At 39.1% G+C, this 21764-nt stretch overlaps 1 protein-coding gene across 6 annotated transcripts in view; it reads right to left on the minus strand.

Moving 5' to 3' along the window:
• esrrga (estrogen-related receptor gamma a) overlaps positions 1-21764 on the minus strand; it is a 150170-nt gene that overhangs the window by 79709 nt on the left and 48697 nt on the right. For 4 of the 6 annotated variants that reach the window (XM_084719339.1, XM_084719323.1, XM_084719331.1 and 1 more), the window contains exons 1-2: positions 18662-19016; positions 6919-7077 (exon numbers count right to left, since the gene is read on the minus strand). In XM_084719339.1, the coding sequence (XP_084575465.1) occupies positions 6919-7077; positions 18662-18717 (215 nt within the window). In that variant the 5' untranslated portion in view covers positions 18718-19016. Of the gene's footprint in view, positions 1-6918; positions 7078-18657; positions 19017-21764 lie in introns of those variants that run through there. The other 2 variants (XM_084719347.1, XM_084719355.1) reach the window with 2 other exon arrangements.

A 21764-nucleotide genomic window follows, 5' to 3' on the forward strand; every position in this document is an offset into this window, starting at 1 on the left:
AGGTGAGCGTTCATCTCTCTTTCTGTGTGTGTGTGTGTGTGTGTGTGTGTGTGTGTGTGTGTGTGTGTGTGTGTGGATTAGCACTGTTATCGCTGAGCATTAGGGGTGCAACAGCAACTCCAAACACTTATCGACACTTACCATTGTGGCACACACATGCATTCATACACGCATGCATTTGTACATGCAAATGCACACGTTCGACCATTCACATACAGTAAGACTCACAGCTCTCCTACACTGAATATTTCCCATGCTCAGACCGAATGGAGACCAGGGCAAGGTGCCGTATCAAATGAAATTGCGCAGAAGTATAATAAAAAAGTGTTTAAAAAAACAAAATATCCCCCATCGGATTAAAAACACATTTTATTAAGCAGATGGTGAAAGAGGATTTCCACTCTAGTAAATATGACAGGGCTTTCAAATGTGACGGAGGGAGGCAGAGAGAGGGGAGGGGAGCAAGAGGGAAGCAGACAAGGAGGGAATGGGAAAAGAGAGCGCAATGCTGCAAAAAGAGGGGAGAGTGTGTGAAGTTAAGGGACGCTTGATCTGAGAGAATGAGGGGAAGGAATGGAATAAAGAAGAAAAAGAGGAGAGGAGAGGAGAGGAGAGGAGAGGAGAGGAGAGGAGAGGAGAGGAGAGGAGAGGAGCATCAGAGCTGCATTCTTTAAGCAGATCAGATTTGGGGAAATTGGGCTGTCACTACAGGATTGTGATGATTTACACCTATCCATCACAGGCAGAGAAGGAGAGAAGCAGAGCCAGAGTATGTGTAATAATGCACAGCATCTGTAAAAATGGAGAAATTACGTCCTAAACGGGCCGAGTTCAGGCCTTACTTTTCAATTCAACATCCAGTATTCTATAAATACATTAAAAACCAGGAATAAGATATTAAGATGTGCTGTGAACATATAAAATGTAGTGATTGGTAGAGATCAAGCCAGTTCATTGCATTTACTGTATAATAACATTACATGACAGGTAAAGAAGAAACTGAATGTCATGCTTTATAACTTAAAATACAACATTTCAAAGCAGGACCCAATCCAACATAAATACATTTTACTGTTGCACGTTTTGGACTGAACTGACCTGTACTGTCACCAGCTGCTGTTGACACCCGTCCCCTTTCTGCCTTCTTGTCTGATCTTCCCTCTCTTCCCCCCCTCCCTCCTTCCTCCCCCCTCTCCCTCCCCTCCCCTCCCACACTGCTGGCTGATGCACCTTACAGCCTCGCTCCTGGACCATCTGTTAGGGAATCTAATTCACATCCAGTCATAATCAGGTTTGCTGGAGTGCCCACTGTCTCTGCCCCTCTTTCTGTCTCTTTTCTGGCCAGCCTGCTTCTTTCTGTCCATTTTATATTCTGCCTTTGATTGTCTGTTATTCATTTAGAGTGTCCATATGAGTTTGTCACAGTTCAAATTTGTGTATTTGCACTTTTCATCAAGATATCCCTCCTTATTTTCTCGATTTATTCCCTCACATTTACTTTCATCAGTTAAAATCACACAAAACTAGAAACAGTGCATGAGCTTGCAACAATGATAGTAATTGTGTTATTATGTGAATTTTAAGGTTTCAAATAATATGCTTATATTACAATACAGTACAGTACAGTAACATTAAGTGACTGTTCATTACTGCCCCCCTTTGCTTAACTGCCTTTGCTTTTACAGAGCTTAAAACTTTGCTTTCCTAAAAAAATATCTTTTTTCAAAATAAATGTATGAATTAAATACTTCTTCAGTCTTAAAATGGTAAAATTAAAATATAAGCATCAGTTTGACATCGTCTCAGCATCTTGCTGTGCGTGTATGAATGTGTGTTTATCCATGACTGAGAATAAGGCGAGCTGAGGTGAAGGGGGTGGAAGTTAATGAGAGGTGAGTGTCTGAAACCCTCTTTCTCTCTTTCTCTCCCTCTCTCTGCTCCAGCAGTAATCCTCTTCTATAAATCTGCAATCCAATCAGCGTTGTCCACACTTACACACACATGCACAACCACACACACACACACACACACACACATACACACACAGAGCTGTTGGGAGGCCCATCTGTGTGTTAAGGCAATCTGCTTTATCATTATGATTACATTGGACTCAGTTTACAGCAATGTGCATGTGTGCTTGTTTGTGTTTGTGTGTGTATGTGTATTCAAGCGCACCCTGGCTGCCTGACATTAATCACATTCCCATGGTTTGATGGCCTAAATAAAATAGGAATAATATTGTTGCTGTCCAATGAAAACTGCAGATCTCCGAGAACAAATCAGGAATTTCTTCAGAATTCAAAAAAAGTTTTCATGAGTAAAACCTACTGGAAACAAAGCATATTAAAGTTTTTTTTTTATATATATTATTTTTTATCTAAAACAGTTGCTGTTTTTGAAAGATTTTATGAGTAAATGCCTTTTTAGTGGTAAGAACTACAAAATTAAAATACTGTTGTGAATGCAGAATAATTTTCATGCATTTTGAAATGATTTTATATTTTGGCTACAAGAGTTTTTCTCCAAAGGTACTTTGTACAAATTTGTACAAAGGTACAAATGTTTGTGTGTGTGTGTGTGTGTGTGTGTGTGTGTGTGTGTGTACGTTAATCATGTGAGTAAATCCCATCAACACAGTTGGAGGTTTGATATCCTGGAGAGAGTGTTTATGTGATCTTGTACTGCATGTGTGTAGATCTGCAATGATTAATTGATTATGAATCAAATATTAAATGAATTGCCAGCTAATTTTTTTTATAATCGATTAATCAGTTTGAAAGGAAAAAAAGTGAAAAAAAGCCAAAATTCTCTGATTTCAGCTTCTCACATGTCACTATTTTCTAGTTTCTTTACTCCTTTATGACAGTAAACTAAATATCTTTGGGTTGTGTGCAAAACAAAACTTTTCTGGATGTCACCTTGGGCTTTGAGAAACAGTGATCAACATATTTCACCACTTTCTGACATTTAATAGACCAAACAACTAATCAGTTAAAAGAAAAAATATTCAACAGATTAACTGACAATGAAAACAATCATTATTTGTAGCCCTGCATGTGTGTGTATAAAATGCGCTATTTCTACCAGGTGTGTGTGTAAGAGAGAAGAATTAGGGAAGTATTGATTCTACATATCCACGGTTCAGTTCAGATGTCAGTTTTTTTCGTTTGTTGATTTTTGTTGTTCAGGGGTGAATAAAAAAAACACAAAGATAAAAAAAAATTGGGGTTTTGTTTAATTAATTATAATTTGGATATCTAAAACACTAAAAAACACTTGGAAGGTAGATTAACTTTATAAATTTGCCTCACATAATTCAACTAAGAAACAAAAAAAATTAATAACTGCTGAGGAGTAGGCCAGCTTTTTATATCTAAATATACAGTTCTAATAAGAATAGACTAATTTCTTAAATTTGAACATAATGCTAGTCATTCTATTGTCTCTTTTATTGTTTTTCACTCTCTCCTGTCGGCTCTGGTGGCTCGTTGCAGCCACCTGACCAGTGCATGACATGTGTGGACCTTGGATTGACGGGAATGGGAACGAACAGGAGTCATTTTTACAGGACTGGAACGAGACAAGAACTTTTTTTTGCTCTGTCATGGGAATGGAAGGAGACAGGAGAGAAAATCTGCTCCCATGTCACCCTTATAAAACTGTGGTTTTGGTCTCAGTTTTGGTCTCAAGAATCATTACACATTTAGAAAAAATTGCATGAATGTTTTTACCTTTTGTTCCTAATTTTATTTTCTGTCATTTTTAATTTTTTTTAATTGAAGATATTTTGACATGTCACAGTAAGAAAAGCTCAGGTGTAAATAATAAAATGAATGATTGATGAATTTCATTTAGCTGCTTCAATTTCAGGGTTCTGCTTGTGTGCATGCTGGATCACTATCACATTTTCGCTTGAATAAGACTCTTATTATTTTCCGACCATCAAAATCTTCTGCTCTTAAAAACACCAACTGTGAACTTATTCTTTAAACTGTAAATGAAGAGATTCATAACATTCATTACATATTCCAGCATTTTAGCATGTCAGTCGAGGTTTTGAGATATTCTTGAGATTCATGGTATTATTATTCTAAACCTGGGGTATATTGTTGTGTCACATCTTGAGGCTTGACATAGTTTTGGCAGTTGAATTCACAGTTACAGTATCAATTGTTCTAATCTGGTCCAAAACTTGAACCAACGCAGTGGAAATAATTTCCCCCAGTCCGGAGAGTAGTGTGTGTGTGTGTGTGTGTGTGTGTGTGTGTGTGTGTGTGTGTGTATCTGTGAGTGCAAATGTAATGTGTGACCTCAAGCCATGGCGTGACTCCCCAGCCCCTGGCAAACCTTTACACCTCTCATCACCAGACTTCACTTTCTGCCAACATACACACACACCCTCACACACATTGTGCTAGTAACACTCCTGTTGGTGATTGGCTGAGAGTCTGCGTGAGAATGGCTTGCCAGACCTCTAATTGGCTTGACCCAGACTAACCCTGAAATCCTATTGGACTAAGACTTCCCAGTCTACAGCGTACACGGGCACACACACACACGCTAACACACACTTAAAATTAAAGGGCTTTCGAAAAGCCTAACAATGCGCTAATCAATAGTGTTCTAATAAGCTGCAATAATACTATAACAACAATAATGACAAAATGCATGCTAGTGGGGCTCATTAAAGTCCTCATGTAGGATAATACAGTGTGTTTATAGAAAAATAACATTATTATGAACTAAACACAGCAAATTGTTCCATATTCATCAGTATAAAACAATAACTTTGTAAATAAATTTGGGAAGTTTATCTGAGTACCTTTTGCTACAACAGTATCTAATCATGTTAGTTCAAATCACATATCAGGTGAGAAACTGTATAATAAAATATAAACGTAGAGCAGGAAGCACACTTGTCACTTACTCATGTTCATTTGCATATAATAGTGCAATAAGCCTGCATTATGCTAATTATATACAAAACACATACTTACAATTACAGTTTTGCAATCTGGGCATGTGGCTCTATCTCTTATCCAGGGAAACTTAGAATGATTAAGAGACAGCGAGAAGAAGTGGCAGAGAGAGAAGAAGACTACGCAGAGAGAGAATGTGTGTCTGTGTTTCATGCGTCACGCTCTTTCTGTGTTTTAACATGAAACAAGCAGCATATTTACAGTTTCTGTACTAAAAATGGACCATGGCAGCCCTCAGTTTCACCTGCCGCATTCAGCACAAACCTCTTCATTGGCAAACTTTAAAGTGATATTTCACTTTGGTTTAAGCTTTTCGTGCTTTAATGCACATGCAGATGGCATGGGGGATTACTGTTGTGGTAAAAGTGACTGTCCTTCAACCAAATGATATGATTTAAAGACTCTGCGCTGCAACACATTTGCACTACTAAAGTGTCCTTGAGCCCGAAGTTGAATCCTGCTGCCTTGTGATAACCCATATATACTGTAAAAATATAACTAAACAAAGATACAGTGACAGGTAATAAAATATGTAGTCACCACAAAGGTTATCCAGGTATTATTATTCTAAAAATATAATGTTCGTCTTTGGACAGTAAAACATGCTGGAAACACACACACACATTATTAATCACAGGCAAAAAAAGAAGTCTTTCTCGAACTTTCTCCTCACTTAGTTTATACTAGTTTGAAGGCCTTGGCAAAAAACAATAGTGATAATATATTTGCAATAGACACTTTATCAATGGCAATAAGAAAATTGTTAAATTAAATATTCTATAGTTTCACTTTACTGCATAAAATGCAAACCGCCATGAAAGCGCATCATGAATATGCCCTGCGTCATAAACAGCCTGTCATATCTCTGTATAAACATCCTATGAATGACACACAAACAGCCAATCATTTAACAGGTGCTCTGTTCAGTTACACCATCAACATGTGACAGCAGCAGAAAAAATGAAGGGTGAAAAAATGAGGGCAAGACAGGCATTTTTTTTTTTTTTTAAGTCTATCAAGTCTATTATCTTTGTGGCTTGTTAAATAAAGTAGTTAAATTCAAAGCAGGGCTCTTAAATTCAAAATAAAGTGGTTAAATTCAATCTTTTTTCTCCAGGTCAGTATAAAAAATATTTCATTAAAAATTATCAATAATTATCAATATACTGCAATGAAAGATTTTTTTCTGATACATTTTTCAGCTTTAGCAGTCTTTTTTTTATAAGTGTTATAAGTGAAAATTGTTTAAAGAGTGAACTGTAAAATTTAATGCTATTGGCCACTCCACTGGCTTATCTCTGTATATGCCTCTTGTTACTAATGATCAGAGGTAACTGATTACAGTGTCATAATGTGGACCCAGAGTGAGGGATTTTTAACACTGAGAAAAAAATGTTCATGGGCGTACTTTAAAAGACTTAAATCTGCTCATCACAAGCTGAAATTTTGCCTTTTGCATGTGGTGACAGAAAATCTGATCTAATCATAATATGTATACAGTAAATGCGAAACATACTTTACTTTGATTATACAGCCCTCCATGAAACAAGAAAAGGCAGAAATATAGGAAATGAATCAATGAAAATTAAGATAAGAGACAAATATATAACCCTTGTATCCCAATAGATTATAAAGAAAAGTTATCTCCCTCAGCACTCTCTCTCTCTCTCCCTCACACACACACACACACACACACACACACACACACACACACACACACACACACACACACACACACATAACACAATGACCACTAAAAACACTGGCTTTTGATGTCTCAAAGTGCTTGCCTTTTCTTTTTCTTTCATCTGAGCTTTATAGAGGTCAGCTGAGGCTTTTGTGTAAAACTGAACTGAACAGATTCACAGATTCTTTTTCTACGTCTCCCCTCTGTCTCTCTGTGTGTGTGTCTTTGGTCTTCTCTTCATCTTTGTCTTACCTGGGGTTGTAGAGGGCATGTGCGTCTCTCATGTGGTTGGCCTCTAGTGGATCGTAGCTCTGGTGCATCCTCCAGGCGCCAGCGCCGCATTTACTATAGGTTGACTTGGAGTTATCTTCACTGCTGCTGTTCACCAATGGCCCCTTCGATAAGTTCATTCTGCAGGCAGGGGCAAAGTGAGCGGTGAAAATACAACCAGTGCAACAGAAAAAGGTAGAGAGACAAAACCGAAGACTCAACCTTTCTAATGCTTTTGGGTGGGTTAAATCTACTACAAGGAACTTTCATATTTTGTTCATTTTGGAGGCCTCTTTGGGCAAAAGCAAGTGTTTCCAATATAATCTAACATCAAAAATAAAATTATCTGAATAAAAATATCCACTGCTTCCTTTTAAATGACTAATGTAGTACTCACTGCAACTGTCTATGAAAATATAAACACAGACTGGTTTCATCTGATTCCAGGATGAATCCAACCTGGTGGCAGCCATTAAGAACAACTATACAGAAATAATCCCATCTTGCTGATGGTCTTGTTAACTTATGGAGGTCATTTAGAGGCGTCAGTATTAAATTAAGACTCTTTCATAATCAGTTAAAAACTACTTGTAATAGCTTTAACTATCACACAATTCTACTCTCAGGTAAAAGATATAAATTCAGTCAAAAAAAGCAAAACAAAACCCAAGAGTATTTAAATGTAAATATTAGGAGAACAGAAACACCACTTGTTCAGGGACAGTAAAACAGTGCAAATAATATAATAAAATTTGACAAAAAAAAAGTAAGGAAAAATTCAATGTAGCAAATGTGGGAAAAAAAATCAAGTCAAGATTCATTTTCTTTTTTTACGTTACCTATTTCTGAGAACCAAAATCTAGTTTTCAGTTCAAATGAAGAGTAAAAACCGCAGCATTACACAGTAAAAAAAAACCCCTAAAAACTGTACTGAAGAATATTTACAACATTTTGATTTAAAAACCTTTGAGCATTTTTACAACTGGTGAGGGCATTAGCAGAGATACAAAAAATGAAGAAAAAGCTTCCAGAAAGGTAAAGAAAAACAAAACAAAGTAAAATTTTTCTACAATAAATGTAGCGTGAGGCAAATGGATCAGAGACAATGTCAGAAGTTATGTATGTAGTTAATGGCCACACATCACACACGGACACACATTTTTTTCTATTCCATATTCCCGCAGTAGACATTACAAACAGATACAGTGTAGACAAACAGCGACTTCGCAAACACAGGACAGAGACAGGTAAGTCAGGAATAGCATAGTCTAGTTTGAAGACACGCTGAAAGACAGACTGACGCAGAGGCCGACATGCTGAGAGCACCGACAGGCAGACAGACAGACAGCTGTCAGCCAGACAGACAGATGCACAGACGCCGGGTTGTGACTTTTAACCAGTACACAGAGACTTTTGTCCTGGAATGTGTTAACATATTTCTGTCGAACACATCTGTCTGAGCGCACATGCATCGGTGGATGCGTCAGGCTGCTAATTGAACCCCGGCTGTGTTTAACGTCAGAGGAGTTTTACCAGTTTTAGCCTTGGAAAAGGCTTTCAGACTGAGGGAATATAAAAGTAAAAGCACCGGAGGAGGGACTGCTGCCCGTCAATCAAAACCAGTGCTGTCGTCAGGGGAGGAGCTGTTGCCGGGGTGATAAGGTCACCGCAGGCAACAGAATCAAAATCGCCAATTGCAAAAAAATTAATTAATTAAATAACACGACGCGAGGGGGGAAAAAAAGCGACAGCACTTATAGCTGACGTCAAAGAGGAGAAGAGGAGGCAGGGTGTGTAATAAAATTGGCTGGGTGGCCTACATTTAAACAAAACTATTGGGGGAGAAAGAAGCGGGGCTGCTGGAAAGAAATGTGCTTTATAACAGGCAGAAAAAATACAGAAAATACAGAAACCAATACAGACTGGGGAACAGACCACAAGTGGTAATAAAGTGATCCCACTAAAATAATGTAAAATGCATAAGAGATTCTGTTGGCGAGGCTTCAGGTATTCCTGTGCTCTGCATTTTGAGTATTTGTATGTTTTATTTGCATGATGACACATAAGTTACAATAATTATGCTTGTTTATTATAGTAGGGGAAAATAATTTATTATTTATATTCAATGTTAAAACCTTTCAGAGTGAGTTTTGAAATTTAAACTGACACTTTTACATTGTTTTTTGAAGAAACAGACTAATCTTTTCATGCTGAACATGTCAAACCAAACCATCTGTGCACTACTTAAGCCATGCAATGAAGCTAAATAATTAAATTCAACAACCTTGTTTCTTATCATTTATTGTTGTTTTGGTTTAGCTGGATTTTTCCTGTCATTAACACATTTTTCGTGTGTGTGTGTTTTCTCAGATGTAGTGTATCAGTAAACAGAGCAGGATGTTGGTATGTGTCACCAACTGACAGACATATATTTACCACACAAACAGACATGTGTGTGTGTGTGTACCTGTGTGTGTATGCTGTCCCACTGTGGGTTCTTGTTTAGTTGAGGGCCACATCGTAGACAGACAGGCAGACGGACCAATCACTTGTCTGACAGCCGTCCCTCCCTCCACCCACAGAGCGGGGTCATCTCTGTGAGAGGTGGAGGGCCAAGGTGTGTAATATGTAGGTTTTAGTTCCACTCTGGTGAATAGGAGGAATCGATATCTTGCTGCTGCTGCTGCTGCTGCTTCAAACACTTATTGGCTTTGGTTGCGGTGTCACAATGCTATATAGACAGGCAACACTTAATACTGCTTTTTTTTTTTTATTGGGGAGAGTCCTGGTGTCACACCAGACTAAGGCACATCCAGTACTGTGTTCACTTAATGTTGTAGGTTTAAATCCCTCCTTTCCCTGCCCTTTCAGTCACAACTCTAATAGGCCAAAATTACAGTAAATGTGCGGATGAGAGGAATAAAGAGGAAAACATTCAGCTGAAATGCAATTTTTGATAGAAAACATGAGTTTACCAAGTTCTGAGTTAAATCATTATTACAATATTTTAATGGCAATAGCTTTTCGATCTTGCATAAATGATTCTCCCGTATGCCACTTGCGTTAATCCGAAGACTAGAACTGTTAGGGATTACAAATAGAGATTCTGTTTTATTACATTATACCTTAGGGCAAGGTAATCGGATATTTTTCCACATCTTTATTCATTTCAGAAGATTAAATTTAGGCTGAAAAGCATCTTAAAATCAGCTGACAATCTTTTAAAAGGCATTCGCAGTGGTTTGTCATTCTATTCAATACAGGAAAATCTTACAAGAGAAAACGTACAATAGACACATGGTATTGGTACAATACTAAACATATAGAAAATGGAAATTAAAATGCAACAAACTAAACATTTTTGTCCGCTGGAATATATTATTTTAAATGTAGAATCAGTAGGATTTGTCAGAGCTTTGTAAACGCATCAGAAAGATCTCAAGATGTCAAACACTGATGTTTTCGGTTGGTAAAGTGTCCTGAGCACAGCAAATTAATGAGAAAATAGGGAAATACAGGCAGAGGACAGGCTTTCTGCAGATACAGACACCTAGATGCCTATTACTCCTTTAAGAAAACTTTCATTTTAAGCATTGAAACCATAAAAATACTATTACATAGACAAAATAAAAAGCTCTGGTCACCAATATGTATACTTCATACAACGTAAAAGTAGAAAATAAAGGGAAAGAGTATTAACCTATGTGATTCCTCCTAACCTATTTCACGCTCCTGTCAGTACATGTAAGCAGCACACACGCACACACGCTCACATTATGGATGTAAGAAAGGGTGTGTGTGTGTGTGTGTGTGTGCGTGTGTGTGTGTGTGTGTGTGTGTGTGTGTAAAAGTAGGAAGATCGTGGGTGACTTTCTGATGCTCAGTGACTCGCTCATGTGTTGCTGGCCCATCTGTGAACGGAATGACCATGACACAGTATGTGTGTGTGTATGTATGTTTGTGTGTGCGTGTCTGTGTGTGTGCGTGTGTGTGTGTGTGTGTGACATGGTGATGCAGTGATTGATGAGACAGTTGCCATTCTTGCTAATGCAAAACGCACCTATCCCTGAAGGAGCAAATGCCAAAACACACACACGTATACACACACATTCACACACACAGAGTGCTGCAACTGCCCTGCCTAATTACCCCTCTCGTCAGGGCAGTGTGATGTCTTCCAGTCACATATGCAATAAATATCCACAAACATGCATAAAGATAGTTTCATAAACAGAAACAGTTGCATTAGGTGACACATGAACGCTGATAAATGTGATACACTTTCTTGCATCGCAATGATAAAACTGTGGCTCTTGATTTTGTCTCATTACTATGCTCTTAGCTCGTGTATGTTGTATGTTACTGCAGATAACAATGTCAGATAATTGTTAAAAATATAAATTTAATATTTGCATGTATCTTAAGTCTCTGATGAAGACATGTAAACATTTGTGTCTGTGTGTGTGTGTGTGTGTGTGTGTGTGTCAGGGAGACATTAAAGTTATCATTAAATAATCACAAATAATGCCTGCATAAATACGTTTAGATACAAATATGTGTGATTATGTTCCATTGCGCGTCTGCACATGTATCAGGGCAGGTGGGGTCCGATGCAGCCCTTTGTGTGTCTGAGTGGATGTGGATGTGTGTGCGCGTTAGCGTTAGCGACGGGAGCTGTTAGCGGGGCAGGCGGCAGATGGGCTGTCGGCCTTAATAGGGACTGAGCGGGTGCAGAAAGGTGACAGCTCTTCGAGGGAGGGGTGTGTGGGGAGGGAGAGGAGAGGACGAGTGTGTGAGTGTGTGTGCGTGTGTGCAGGGATTGAATGGTGAAGGAAGACGGGGATAAAAGGGAAATGAATTATCTGCGGAGGTCAAGAAAAGTGCGGATCAGCCGTGTAGAGGAACGCACCTCCTGAGGGCAAGAAGTGTTTCCAATAGTTTAATTTATATAATGTGTACATGTGCATGTATATTTTGACAAAGTTTTCACGTTGTCATTTCTGAGAAGCATTGCAAAATGCCAAAAGTATAAAACATTTGTCCCCATGATAAATTATTATACAATTACACTTAAGGAAAAAAGACATAAAAAACTGATTATCTCTGCATATGGAAAAGCTGCTGTCAACTTCCAGAGGATACCTGAAAAGGTTTAAAAAAAAAAAAAGTGATAGAAGCTGTGGGCATTTTTGCACTTCTAAATATATAAAGTGCTAGTTCCCTTTCATCTTGTCAGATGTGTTCTTTAATTTGTTTATGTTTACATTTTCTAAGTCTAATGCAAAATATTGTAAATTAACTTCCAGCATATGTAAATGAAATGCGCTGTGAGGTTTTACAAAGTACATCTGAAGTCAATTAAGTCCACCCACCACGCAGACACAGATTTAAGAAACACAATAAAAAGACATGATGTGCACAAAAACCTGCAAATTGAGTGGCTGTGTATCCTAAAGAAATCTGTTCGAGACCTTACCTTCTCCTCAAAAACATCAGAGGACGTAAATGATAATAAAATTTTTATATACAAATTTCAAATCAGGAATTTTGCACAGAGAGGCGCATATTACCAACCAGTTAATTTTAATTAAGAGAGCAAGTTGTGTTTGTTTTCGTAGTAAAAGAAACTGCTTTAAAATGTCAATGACAACTTGAGACAGAGTGAGAAAGAAGAAAAAAAGCTAAATCCTTATATATTAACCATTGTTAAGAAAGTTACTGTTTTGCAATCACTGACTATTTCAATAAAATATGTAATGCATTTTTTGTGTAAAAAAAACAAAACAAAAACACAAAAAAACAATTACCATTACAGATTGGGGACATTACGTAGTTATGGAGCAAACAGAGGAAAATTTACTTTTACTTTGTTTAGATTTTAACCACAAGATCCCCATGAGTGTTACTCTTCAGTGTATCACTGCTATTACTATAAAGGCTTCTCAAGTGTTATTAAGTCTCAAGTGTTAAGGGCCCATATGTTTGAATATACAGTACGCATGTGTTGGACATATGTGTGTGATGGTCAAGTTTGTCATGTGCATGTGATTAAGTTGGTAAATTACACCAAAGGAGATAATAACTTTACGGACGAGAGACAGAAGGAGAAAAGGAAGAAAGAGGCAGACAAAAAAAAAAGAAAAACTAAAGAGAGAGGTGGGGTGGTGGGCTGGCCTGTCATTCTCTCCCCATCAGGCACACACATGAAGCATGATGGGAGGATGAGAGGAGGAATATTTCACTGTCAGGCGGAAGGCGGCATGGTCATTCATTTCTTTCTCTCTCTGTTAGTATATATCCATGTCCCGTTCTAGTGTATCTTTTCCCTTTTATCTTTTGTACAATGACAATTTAATCACACGACACACGAATGTAGAAGGGGAGACCTGTCAAAGCGGCCAATCTATAGGGCTGTCCCAATGGACACAAAAACGAAAGAAGTGCAAAAGACAGACGAGACATTTGAACCTGCATCATTCTCTCGATCCTCTTTAACTCATGCACACACACACACACACACATACACACACAAACACTCTTGCACATACACGGCGCCTCTCCATCTAAATCTGTTCTATTGTGGCCCAGTCTCCGCTGTCTCCTCCCATTAGAAGTGAGAGGAAGCATTAGAAGCCCTGAGCACGACACGATGGGCGCACACACACACGTATACATACACCCTTCTCCTGAACAGCTGAAATTACATTTTAGTAACTCAGTTTCTAAGCATATTAAAGCCACAGCATTGACAACAGAAATTCTGAATGAGACACTACTAAAATAAAAGTCAGTATTCCCTAAAAACAGACAGATCCATAAAAAACTTACATTTCCACAAAGACTAAAAATACCACATGCTTTTGACACTGAAAGCTCCAATTTGGGGACTCCCCTTTTTTGTTCGCATCCCTCTAACCTGCGCTGCTACCTAGAGTAGAAACGTCATAAAAGTAGGCTTGAATGAGACAGAAAAGTCTGTCCACAGCAGTGAGAAGAGTAATTCTTAGTCAAAGCATACATGATTTGATAGATTGTGATAATAGTAATAATAAATGAATGCACATTTTGATGTATGGATGACGGAACATGAGGAATGAGCGGATGAGCGGTGCGAAGGGAGGGGACGAGGGAAGGATAAGAGATGAGAAGAGATGAGCAGCGTTGTCTCTCACTATATATCACTCCCTCTCTTCTTTCAATCAGCGCTTTGGCATTCAATCACACAGACACACACACGCATTTAGCTTCACCGCCAGTGTGGTGTAATGGCTAATTGCAGCGGGTGTGTGTGTGTCACAGCTGGTACAGTCTCTCTTACTGCTCTTTCAACACATAAAGGCCGGCACTGACCCATGACATACTCTCTTTCTCTCTCTCTCTCTCTCACACACACACACACACACACAACCTGCACTGATGGATTGAGCATAAATCAAAGAAATTCACATCATCAGGGCTGTACAAATTTGTGTGTGATGGTGCATATGTACCTGCATGGATGTGTAATTGCATTTTTGACACAATTTGGTGACTTTTTAGCTGCAAATGCACAAAAAAAAAAAAAAAAATTGTGTGAGGGCGTGTGTGTGTGCGTGCGTGCATGTGTGCGTTCATGCGTGCATGTGTGTCCAGCGGACCCCTAAGTGCTGGTGTCAGACAAAAGCAACCCCCCCACTTCTCTCCTTCCCACCTCTCGCTCTGTCTGTCTCTCTCATTGCATCTCTGTCTTTACGGGACTAAATTACCACAGGAATGCTCGGACCCTTCACATGAGAGGGAAGCCGCCGTATGCACAAGTGTGTGTGTCTGTGTGTGTGTACAGGCTTAGACAATGCAAAAACCTGACAGACAACGAATGCCATAGGGACAGACGGACACACACACAAAAAGAGGAACAACACCTCCTCATACAGGCCACCAATAGGTCACACACACACACACACACACACACACACACACACAATCAAAATGTGGGCAGGCAGGCACGAACCCATGCATGACAACAAACAGATGCAAATGCACACACACTCACACTCATGCACACACACGCAGAGCCAACAAATCAGTGCGGCACATATTGACATGCTTTGACAGATGAATTAAGTAAATGATTTTATAAGGAGATTAAAAGGATTTTAATTTACGCAATCTCTCTTTGGTCCCCCCATCCCTCCCTCCTGTCAGCTTTACCTCTCTCTCTTTCTCTCTCTCTCTACTGCTTTCTCTCCCTCACGGCCTGAGAAAAAGAGTGAACGAGAGACTGACAAAAGGAAAAGGATAAAGGCAGAGAGACATATAATAAATGTTCTTCCTTTTTTGGGACGGGAAGCAAACATTTTTTTTTCTTATTAATTCTATAGATGTTGATCTTTTACTCACTACAACTTTAAACAACAGCACAGGCACATTATCATTACCTTTTTTTTAAGGAATTATGATGTTATTACAAATCTGAAATATTTAGGTTTAAGTCAAAAATCAGTGTTTGCACTTGCTTGAACTTAAAGTGTAAGCAGAACAATCAGCCTTCAAGTTTCAAGAATTTGATTTTCTTCAGTTACTTGATCTAAATTACGCAGTGTCAAGGAAAATCTGAAAACAGAAATATATATATCATTTCAATTTTTTAAGGTCAAGGTATTACTTCAAAAATTAACTAAAACAATGGAATTTGTCTGTTGCAACTGCTTTTATTGCTGCCTTGACTCAATAAGATGCAACACTCTCCATGCACACTTGCAGTGAGAAAATTGAGCGGTCTCTTGTGCACCCGATAAATCATTAAATCTGTTCAAAAAAGTAAATAATTACCACTTTAACTTAATGATTTTATCTATATTTTTCTGGCATGTCTGAACTTACTGTGATGATTTAAAATTTTCTTCACACTTTGACAGAGAGCAGTTTCAAACATGGACAAAACTGTTCAGATTTCATTTGATTGAACAGAAATTTTGATTTTCTCTCACAGTCACAAATAATTTATTTGCATAACATGTCCATGTAATTAAAAACCATAATTAAATCTAGATAAAAATCAGGATGAAAAATGAAATTTGACAAAAATCATTTATGCTGCCTTGTGTTTCTCTTCACACCGCAAACCTGTGACTGAATGGTGTGCATGGCCGCTGTGTGATTCTCACCATCCGTCTCCTTCAAACCCACTGACAAAACACTCCAAATTCACTAAAGTCACTGTAGGAAATATATCTTAATGATATGCAAATGGTATGTATATGGTGGCATGAGGGGAATGCAATTATGTTAACAGCTTAAGCGGTACTTGTTGTTATTATTATTATTATCAGTATGATCATCATTATCCCTAATATTTTAATTAGTGTACGAAAGCAGTGCCTGAGAGCAAAGGAGGGGAAGCCTGAACAGAGAAAAGAGAACGTGGCTGGTTGGAGGGATGGATGGATGAAGACAGATGGACAGAGGCAAGAAATATGTGAGAGATTGTGAGAGTGGTTACAGTTTACTTGCACTTGCAGAAACACACACAGGTAAAGCAGCTGACAATTGTCTGGCATGAAAATGTGTGTTTTTTCAGCCAGTATGTTGGGGCTTGATTTCTAAACACAGCTCTCCCGCTTCTTCACCCATTACCTGGTCAAAATTCTTCACTTTCCTTGTCTAATTTTAATTAAAAACACTGAACAAGTTTAGTTGTTGGGCCTTAAAATACACCACACTGTTTTGAAGCTGACGGACCAATGCACAGATTGTGTTCAGAAACAGTGAACAGGGCTGAGTCCTTACACTTGAAAATTCTGACTTTGCTCTGGGCATCCAGTCATTTGATTTACAAAAGGAAATCAGCATGCTCAATATGAAAGGTTGCTCTAAACAGTCCTTGTCTAGATCAAAAACTCAAAGTCGACTACAGCTTGATTTACGAGATTGTGCTGATATTTAAATAATGACCATTAAAAGTGTTTTTAATTGTTAATGTTTCAAAAAACACAGGTGTATAAGAAACTCAGGCATTTGAAAATCTCTTGAAAATTTGCTTTAAATGAAATCATAACTCAAACAAATGACCAAAAATCATTTTCTAAAAATTATGAAAGAGAAGTTCAGTGGTAAACATGTGGTCATTATTTTTGCCGGATGCTCTTTTTACTTAAAATGTTACTCCGTATTCCACATACTGTGTAAATGAGAGGTTCTCTACATGTAAAAGACACAAACACAACACAGACACACACAGACACACAGATAAAGGTGAGGCAGCTTCAAAGAACACGAAAAAGGTCAGTTTTCTTTAAAAAAAGTCAATAATGTCATGTTCTGGAAACACATCAGTGTATTATCCTGCACCCGCTTCTGCTTTGACTTTGTCCTTTCAGGTCTCCACCTCCGACTTTCTACCGTAAAGACACTTTTACTGAGGCTGTGATTTGGAGTGACTCATTTTTTTTTATTTACTTTAAAGGCATGACGACTTAGAACAAAATTAACCTGTACATGTATTTTTATTTCTATGCATATTTACAATAAAATAATAATAACAATAATTTTCATTTTTAATTTCTCAGTATCAGTGCCACTGTTGGATTCAGAGAGGGCAGTTCATCTACTGAATTAGACTCATCACTTCAAAAAAATAAAATAAAAACAGTGTTTTACCTTGTAATGTTTGAAAAAGCACAAAGTGTGTGTAATCTGGTATATTTACTATGCTTTAATCTATAAATCTGTCTTTCCTATGGTGTATTTTCATAAAGCACACCTTGCAAGCATGGATGCACAATAACACACACACATACATTGCTGTCCCTTTTGCCAATCAGTTAATCTGCATTTTCAACAATGTCTTCAACACACACCTAAAAGAGCAAAGCGTTGGCAAAAGGAGCAGCTCAGCGGCACTTGCTTGTGTGTGTGTGTGTGTGTGTGTGTGTGTGTGTGTGTGACTGTCTCTAATTCCTGTGCGGGGCCACACGCTGAGTTGCCCGTCTGAAATTCTACCTCCTCTGGCATTTAAGAGCGCAGCTCTCCCCCTCTCCTCCTCCCTCCTCTCTTATGGGCCCTTCTCCTCCCGTCTCCCCACGTTATTCCTGTAACCTCAATGCCCTGTTACCTCGCTGATTCTCTGCTTGGACGAACACACACATAAAAAACACACGTGCACAAACATAAACACATGCAGAAGCACACACACACGTAGACAAAACCATGACTGAGTTGCTGATTTGTCCTGAGAACAATTTGACTCAAAGTGAAACAAAGTCTTAAAGAAAGATAAATGAAGGAAAAACTGTGTCTCTGTGTTATTAATGAGAGAGAGAGTGTGTGTGTGTGTGTGTGTGTGTGTGTCTGCTCATGTATGTGTGTGTGTGTGTGTGTGTGTGTGTGCGTGCAGGTGTGTGGGTGTATGTCTCACTCCCAGGTGGAGGGACAGAAATTCCGCTCCTCTACTCACTGAGTAAGAGCTGCTGTCCGGATACTGCAGCCACACACACACACACACACACACACACACACACACACACACACACACACACACACACACACACACACACACACACACACACACACAGTGAACGCGTGCTACCTGACAGCAGAAACAACCTTGACATGGTGCCGGCCACCTCCGCTGCATACCAGCACATACACAAACAAACACTCACACATGAACACACAGTGAATGACAATGACAATGAGAAGTTGATAATGAATAAGAGGAGAAGATTAAAAGGTAAAATTTACCTACTCTTGTTCAGAGTGCATTAAAAAACACTCGGATAACGGGTGTCCTACCGAATCCATCGGCGATATCGGGTCATTGTCATGTCAACCTCCTCCAGGGAAAAAAAACAGGAAAATTCAAAAAAATCAAAGTTTTTATATCTGTCCCCTCTCTCCTCCTCTTCTTTCTCTGCTCTTCCTCCCTCTCGGTCCTTCCTTCCGCTTGGAGGGAGCAATACAATTACCAAGCTCTGCGCTGCCTGCACTGATCGGCTCTGCGTGTGTGTGTGTAGATGTGAGGGAGCGTGGTGTGTGTGCGCGGTGTGTGTATATGAGAGCCAGGGAGAGGGGGCTATAGGTACACACACAGCCAGCCAGCCAGGCAGTTGGGACGGAAAACTGTGCCGCTGTCCTAATCAACGACTTAAAGCCCCGATAGCAGCTCATGAATATTAAGCAGCATTTTGCATATGCAGTCCCTCAGGCCCTACTTCTGCTGTGATTGGTGGATGCTTGACCAATGGCTGTGGGGAGGGGCGGAGTGAGGGGTGGAGACAAGGAGGGAGAGCTGCGGGAGAGAGGGAGAAGAGCAGGTGGAGAGGGAGGGATCAGACAAAGAGCGATAGAGGGGAAGACAGAGGGAGGGAGGAAGGAAAGGAGGGAGCGGAGAGGAGGAAAAGACAGGTGAGGGAAAGATTTAAAGCAAGACATCCCATGCTCCTTCTTTCTTTTATTCTTTGTCTCTTTATCAGCCAATCTTTCAGTGTCTGTCTCTCAGACCAAGTCTTTCTCAGAAGTTAATGTCTTTTTTTGTTTTTAAAGGTATAATATGCAATATTTACCCAAAAACATTTTACAGACATAATCCCTCTCAATCATCACTTATGACCCACTAGAAATATGTGGTGGTGGCTGTACCTGCAGAGACCCTGCCCTTTGCCTGTATTTCCTTATTTGTTTCGTTATTTTGCTGTGCTCGCGATGATTTACCAACCCAAAACAGTGGTGTCTGAAGTCGTGGTATCTTTTTGGTGTGTTTATGAACAGTTTGGACAAATCCTGCTGATTCTACCATCAAACAAAAAAGTTTTACAATAAAAATCTTTCAAGACAAGGCTAAACATTTGAGTTACACCTTGTTTCCAGGCATTCCCAGGTAGAAATGACAAACTGGTCAGCACAGCTGCACAAACAAACAAAACTGACCTCATCAAATACAGAGAATTGCAAGATCAAAGGGAAAAGTGTAAGCATGACCCTAAACCCTAACCCTAAATAATTTGTCACAATGTAAACCTACACCCACACACACGGTACTGCAGAGCCCATCACAGCTCAGCAGTAAAATATGGGATTATGGCAATTTCAAGGCCCTTGTCCTTTGTTGTGGAATGATCTGGGAATGATTGGGACAAGGTTTTCCCTGCTGCTTGGTGCTTTGTCGAGCTCCCTACCAGTCCCGAGCCAGCAGGCTGGATATTCCTGGTATTTCCAACACATCTAACAACTTGGAATGTGGGTATTGTCCACACGAGAGGGATTCTCCAGAATAAGCTCACTGCTCCTCCTCGGTCTCAGAGAGAGGAGGAAACAGAGGAAAGGGAATGTGAGGGGAGAGGGAAGGCTCTTTTCTCTAAAAGGGGAAATGGGAAACCTACAGGGAGAGTCAGATCTCTGCCACACTCTCTTTCTTTCCATCTTTCCTTCTTTCTATATTTTTCCTGTTTTCCAACCTACTCTTCCAAGGCTCAGATATCCCTGCACACAGGATGGGGAGGGGGGGGGGGGTGAGAAGTGTGGAGGAGAGAGGGAGATAGAAAGAAATTGGAGGGGTGGAAAGGGGGGATGCAAAGATGAAAGAGAGTGGTTGTGATTAGCAGCTTTGGAAGAGAACAGATAATAAAACATTTCCTGAAACCAATCTCTGCTTTGATGTACGTGTGTGTATGTGTGTGTGCAACAGTAACTACAACCTCTTTCTCTCTGTTTCTCTCACACACACATTCACAAACATGTTTAAACAGAGTCGAATGTTTAACACCTCAGCTGTGTTTGTTGACAGCAGAACTCCATCAATTTATGACTTTACTTAAAAAACCTTTTTTCTCGGCATCTGTGCAGAGTGACATGGAGAGCTCTCTCTTTCCAAATATGTCAGTGAGTCAGTGGTTGTCCAATACTGAAATGCAATAAAAATATAGACAGATATGTATCAGTGACAACATGGCCAAGGCAGATACGAGTATTTTCATTGTCGATCATTTTCACAATTACTCGATAAGTTGTTTGATCCATGAGATGTCAGAAAATGGTAAAAAAAAAATGTTGTCACTGTTTTCCAAAGCTCATGATGATGTGATCAAATGTCTTGTTTTGTCCAGCCAACAGTCCAAAATCCAAAGACTCTTTAATTAATCATAAATGACAAAGAAAAATGGCAAATCATCACATTTAAGAAGCTAGAACAAGCAAATGTTTGACATTTTTACTTGAAAAATGACTGACATGCTTAAAGATAGTGTCCTTAAAATATAGATATTCAGTTTCCTGCCACAGAGGAATAACAAAAATGAATGTGGATATCTTTTTCTTGAAAAAACAAATAAACAAACAACTCAAAACCATTAATCGATTATTCAAATAGAGTCGTTATCTTAGGGTCTTTTCCAGACTATTTCATAGTTTTGCAGTTGAAATACATTAATAAATGTAAACAAAATAAGATTTTTTTTAGGAGCAACATAAACATCAAAGAGGAGGGCCTATTTAACATTTGCAAGCAAATGAAACACACACACACACACACACACACACACACACACACACACACACACACACACACACACACACACACAGTCACTTCCACACTTTGCTTACACACATAAATTTGCAGAGAGGTCCATGTTTTTCAGCACATGTATACAGAGAAGCTATGAGGTTCATGTACACAAGCAGCACGAGCACAGACACACACACACACACACACACACACACACACACACACACACACACACACACAGTTATGATGTATCCAGGGGCTTATAAGCATCGACAAAGATGAGTGTGAATCAATGCTGCCGTCACTACTGGGCAAACAAATCCTTTACCAAAAGCTCCGTCTCTAACAA

This window comes from Lutjanus erythropterus, chromosome 1 (assembly GCF_056507025.1).
Source record: "Lutjanus erythropterus isolate fLutEry1 chromosome 1, fLutEry1.hap2, whole genome shotgun sequence".
Lineage (NCBI taxonomy): Eukaryota > Metazoa > Chordata > Actinopteri > Lutjaniformes > Lutjanidae > Lutjanus > Lutjanus erythropterus.